Consider the following 5,755-nt stretch of genomic DNA (forward strand, 5'->3'; position numbering starts at 1 on the left):
AAGCGCTGTAGCAATGACAAAGGGACCTCAAGGGGGTGGGGGTGCTGCGTGCTGCGCTGGCAGCTCGGGGAGCGCTACTGTCACCTGTGAGTGGGGCCGTGGCTGCCGGGGAACCTTGGAAGAGGAGCACGCGTTTTCACCACACTCATTGGCCAGGCCCTGAGTCTTCCTTGGCTGACCGGCACAGCCTCCTTCTAATTTATGGACTTGACTTTCTTCTGAACCCCACTTTCTCTCCGGAAAGACCAATTTGCTTGATCTAAGAAGCTGATAATCAATGTGGAACTCAGCTCTAAACATGGACTTAAAAATTAGTTTTAGGGGCCGGCCTGGTGGCATAGCGGTTAAGGTCACATGCTCCAGTTTGGTGGCCTGGGGTTCACAGGTTCGGATCCCAGGTGCAGACCTACACACCGCTCGCCAAGCCACGCTGTGGCAGCGTCCCACATACAAAATAGAGGAAGACTGGCACAGATGTCAGCTCAGGGCCAATCTTCCTCACCAAAAAAAGAGAGAAAAACCCAAGTTTTATAGTTTAAAAAAGCTATCTGAATTTCTTTTCTCTAGCTGAATTAAAGAAAAAGTCCTCAATCCCCCTTTATGAAAACACACGTAACAAGCAAAAAAGCTTGCAAAGCTTGCATAACCTCTACTTATTCAAACACCTTTTACAAAAATATAAAACCTTTTTATGAAGGAAGTGCTTTGTAGGATGGAGGTAAACTCAGAGGCCAGCGGCAGCCTGGCAGCTCAGCGAGGAGCCTGTGCGGCTCCCCCAGGCCTGCCTCAGCAGCTCGTGAAGCTTCCATCTCACCCTCCTGCTTTTCTCCCTCAGACCCAGCCCGGGAGCTGTTCAGAGGAGGCTGTGGCGGGCTGCTCAGGGGTACGATGAACAAGTGATTGGCTCTCTGCAACTTTGGGTGTGGGCAGAAGATTCCAGGGCTGGGAGCCGAGTCCAGGTCAGTGTGGAATTTTTTCCTGGATGGCAGGCACTCCTGCGCACGCGATCTTGCTGGGCCCAGCCTCATTTTGAAGCCGATTCTTGCAGAAGTGCAAGCAAAATGGTCATCCTAAGCTGGTGACCACTGACACAATCCATTTATTCCACAACTGTATCGGCCCTGCCCTCTGTCCTTTCCCTTGTGCACCATGACACTGTGCACGTCAACCAAAGACAAACCCCGGCCAGTTCAGGGCCGCTTGGCAGGAAGTCCAGGACTACTTCAGGGCGCTTGGCAACACGCTGAAGAGAATTCCAGACCACCCGAAACCCTAAATCGCACTCAGCGCCACTAAATGGCACCATCTCTCTCCACAGATTTCAGTCAGTATTATTTTTTTAAGTTGCTTGTTGAAAAGAAAAAGAGGTATGAACATCAAAGTAGAAAGCTCAAACTCTAGTCTTGAATCGTTTTTTCCAAAGGTTTACGCATTTCTTTTGAATATAAATTAGTGTCGGCTCAACTTTTAAATTAAAATTTCTGAAGTACAAGGCCAGTACTTCCTGAAAACTTATCAACCAGAGGAGAGGAAAACATTTAAAATCTCATTTGTGTATTTTATCAAAATAATAAATAACATCAGGATTTAATTCGTTGATAAGATACAGTAATAATCACATGCAGAGGCTTTCTCTTAACTTCACGAATGATCTTAGAATTTCTGCTAAGTGCTTACCTGTCTTATAAAACTTCAATTTATACTGAAAAGGGATAAGTGTCACAATATGAATGAAAAGATAAATTTCCCTGAACTTTCTTCGAAGAAAAACAAAACACACACATTTGAAAACTTAAAAATCCAAATGCTTATGAATTTTTTTCCAGGTGTGAACTGAATTGCACAACCCATACACTTATAAAAAAAATGTGATTATTTTTAATGATTTATGTATAAAAGAAAAATAAATTTTTCGATACAATTTAACAGACTACTTCATACAAAATTTTACTCACATATAAGGTATGCAATTTTTTGCAACACAAAAATTCTAGTCAAATATACAAATTCATAAAAGGCAGACATCTTAACTTGAAGCAAAACAGGGTCCATTCAGGGTTGTGGCTAAGCCATTCGACTCAGCAGAACAGAGATTATAAGTACAGGAAGGACCAGTTAACTAACACGCCCCACCTTCTCCAATAATGTACTTAGTATAACCTGATCCACAGAATTGCATGGTGCACCACAGAAAGGAGAAAAGGACCGATGTCTCAAATGGCAGATCTCAACAATCTGATCTGGAACTTACTCAGCTTAGAAAATCATAGAACTAACTTAGTAAAGAACTTATTTTGGAAATTACATTAAGAAAAGCTTAACTGTGCCATCTGCGCTACTCATTTAGAGAAACAAAACTTTCTCAGGCCATTCTAACATTTCAAATGGCATTCCTTGGTTTACATAATACATACAATATCTAGAAATAAAAGTATCAGAACCCAGACCTTCAGACCCGTAAGTATGTCCCCAAACAGTGAGATCCTTTATACACAAGTAGAAGCATTCAGTATGTACAATATTATATGTAAATGAAAAACTAAATATAAACCATGTTTTAAAAAAACTTTTGCTTTTAAAAAACAATTTCCAAAAAACGGTAACAGCAAAAACACTTTGCACATTAGTGCATCCTTGTCGGTCGTCTTCTGCATCTTCCCTGCGCTGACTCTCCCAGGCACACAGGGCTCGAGAGCAGGCGAAGGCAAGGGAGTGGTGCCCACGCCCTGGAGAGCAAGCCCCTCTTTAAAGAGAACAAGGAGCCCTGTGGAGCTACTCGAGTATTCACGTGGGGAAACCAAGGGACAAAACGCTGAAGAAAGTGAGGATACAGCCCGTGACAATCTCATGGGCAGACGACGTGCATGAAGATCACACTGAAACCTCCTTTTCTAACAGTAGAAACACAAGCAAAAGATAATAGGGACCAAAAAGAAAATTACCCAAAGAAGTATATGCAATTACAAAGACGTTAAAAAAAGTTCACACGTACCTTATAAAGACACGGGCTAAATTAACCCTTTTCAAGTGGAAATGAGGTAAAAATGAATTCATTCATTCTCAGGCCTCATCTGTTTAAAAAGTGCCTATCAAAAGTTCAGTCTCCCTTCACTCAGGCTTGACGCACACAGGTCCTGCCAACAGACATAAAGACTGAACCCAAGGACTCCTGTGGCCCTGGCGTGCCAACGCCACTCCCCTGCTGGACAGGTCTGCTCAGAACTCAACAAAGCGGGCTCCTGCAGAGACACACGACAGGCTTCCAAAGAAAGTCCGCACACGGGCGTTTTGAAGAGCTATTTATAACTAGCAAGTATTCTAGCTGGAAGAAGATAAGAAAACACGGTCTTTATACAGTGAATGCGCCTAAAGTTTTAAAGCTCTGGAAATTAGTTGGACAACATTGTAAACTGTCCGTTCTTTGCAAACTGAAGCGTCAAGAGTAACGATGCTCCGTCTTCCTGTTTTCAAGCTGAGGAGGACTTCAGTCTGAGACTTGCGAGCGCTCACCGCCTGGAACTCAGAGTGACGCTGCGCACCATCCTCTGGATCTTCTCTTCGTTCCTCAGGATGGCGGCCTTCACGGCACAGATCTTGTCCTGCTGGTCTCTGATCAGCTGCTCCAGCTCCGCCAGCTCAGCCTTCAGGGGCTCCACAGCGCAGTCTGTGACGCTGACGGAAACAAAACCAGCGGCTCGTAAACACCTCGTCTCGCTCTCAATTTGCTTCTTAATTAAGCAAAGATGACAAAAGTGATTTACTCATTGCACCCAAAGAAAAAGGGTAAAAGCATGAACGTACTGCGATAATGACATGAAAGGGGCAAAGACATCACCTAGGAAAAATCTATTTCTTATTGTCACAACCCCTCCATGACCAAAAGAGAAGTCGAAGATGAAATTTATACAAAGGAGGCTAATATTTCTTAACGTCCTTAAATTAGCGATGTCGCAGGGAGCCCTGGGGACGGCGGGAGGTGAGCAGCAAGGCCCATCGACATCATGAGTCTCCACCTGGATGGCCGACAGGTCCCCACCTTCCTCGCAGGACAAGCCCTGACCTCCGGGACAGGCTCGCCCGGCCTCAAGGGCATCCCGCTGAGGCCCCTCGACTCACTTGCTCAGGACGTGACAGGAGGCCTTGGAGTTGTGGGAAAATACCGGGAAAAGTCTAGAACACACTTGGGAAAGCCGAGGTCAGAGGTAACCTTTCCCTTTAGGTTTTTTTAAACGTAAAAACACAAAATAAAACAGAAAACAAAGAAACAGTGAGTCTCCAATCATCCTACCACAAAGTAAAATCAGGTTTTGTAAGGAAGAAACATCTAGAACGGCACTTTCAATACCTTAAATCAAATGTACGAAGTGCTAACCAATCAGTGTGCTAGAACAGGCACCGAAAGTTCCCTGTGTCTTTCTAGTTTCTTTCTTGTTGTAACGTTAAAATGAAAGGGACTTTCTAAGAATAAGCAGGCTAATAATAAAGAGTAGGATTTCGTTATAATACAGCTTTTTATGATATGACCTTATAGACTGAGTCAAATTAAGTGTTTTCTGAAAAAACACTTAACAGTTGAGTAGTTACACGCATTCCAGATTCACTAATTATAAATACAGAATTTCAAACACTTCCTTTCAATAAATCTCTTTTTAGTGGCTATTATATTTCTTTTACAGTTGCAATTTCAAAATGGCCTCCCCAGCATTTCTTTTAGAATAAAAAATTTAAATACTTTCAAATTATGAAGGGTTACAAACTTTGGGGGTTTTGATAAGACACATGGAAAGACAGTGTCCAACCTGCAAAGTTCCCCGTCTCTTGTGAACGTCGACATCTACCTCGCGCGTGAACATTAACTCCTAAACTTTCCAGCTGCTGCAAAAACGCACGCCACGAGAGGACGAAGCGGGGACACCTCTCCTTCAGGGAGCAGGGGAGGGAGGTGCTGGTTCCCGGGGAGAGTCCACCTGGGCTCTGGCAGATGCAGGGCCGCCCGCCCGCCCGCCCGCCCACCTCTGCTCCTTCTGCAGGGCCTCGGCGTGCTGCTTGTTCTCGCTGTGCCACAGCTGCAGCTCGTTCTGCATGGCGTCCACGTCCTCCTGGATGTAGTCCATGATCTTCCCCAGGGGGAGCGCACTCTTGCACAGGGTCTGGATGGACGCACGCAGCTTCTCTATCTCCTTGGAAACAACGTCCTTCTCCTTCTTCCACGCCGACTCAAAGACAAGCAATTTCTCCTGCAGCCAGTAGGGAAAACACGAAGAGAGAGCAACATCCTCACTCAGGCAGAACGGGCCTTGCGAGGGGCAGAAAGGCACGGGAGTGGGGACAGTGCTGGCTCGGGGCCCACCAGGCTACGTGACGTCCTGCCACTTCTGTGAACCTGAGGCTTGGGCCAGCAGTAGCCCTGAGGTGCCAGGCACTGTGTGAGCATGTAAGACCACTGAGGGTCTGTCCTGGAAGGCAGTCTGAGGGGCAAATTTCTATCCGGTAAGATTTTTCTTCCCAACTGACCAGAAACTTCTCGTAGTTATAAAAGCTTCAGGACACTGATGATTTTCCCCACAGTCTGGCAGAAAGCGGACCTGACTCTGCATATCACTCCTTGAAGGCACGACCTTTCCCTCTCAGGTGACTGAAACCCAGCTTGCCAGGTGAAGGGAGGAAAGGAACCGAACGAGAAGAGGCAAACTGGTGATGTGGGAGTGAAGGGTTGGAGTCTGCGGAAGGAGGGCGGGGCCCACAGCACCCGGCG

The 5,755-nt window shown here is 45.8% G+C and overlaps 1 protein-coding gene across 2 annotated transcripts in view; it reads right to left on the bottom strand.

Annotated features, from left to right (window-relative positions):
* Positions 1-1,860: 1,860 nt before the first annotated feature.
* TRAF3IP1 (TRAF3 interacting protein 1) overlaps positions 1,861-5,755 on the bottom strand; it is a 52,572-nt gene continuing 48,677 nt past the window's right edge. For both annotated transcript variants that reach the window (XM_046643964.1, XM_046643963.1), the window contains 2 exons: positions 5,014-5,237; positions 1,861-3,672 (listed from right to left, as the gene is read on the bottom strand). In XM_046643964.1, coding sequence (XP_046499920.1) covers positions 3,507-3,672; positions 5,014-5,237 — 390 coding nt within the window. In that variant the 3' untranslated portion in view covers positions 1,861-3,506. The remainder of the gene's footprint in view (positions 3,673-5,013; positions 5,238-5,755) is intronic.

Source organism: Equus quagga, chromosome 17, assembly GCF_021613505.1.
Source record: "Equus quagga isolate Etosha38 chromosome 17, UCLA_HA_Equagga_1.0, whole genome shotgun sequence".
Taxonomy (NCBI): domain Eukaryota; kingdom Metazoa; phylum Chordata; class Mammalia; order Perissodactyla; family Equidae; genus Equus; species Equus quagga.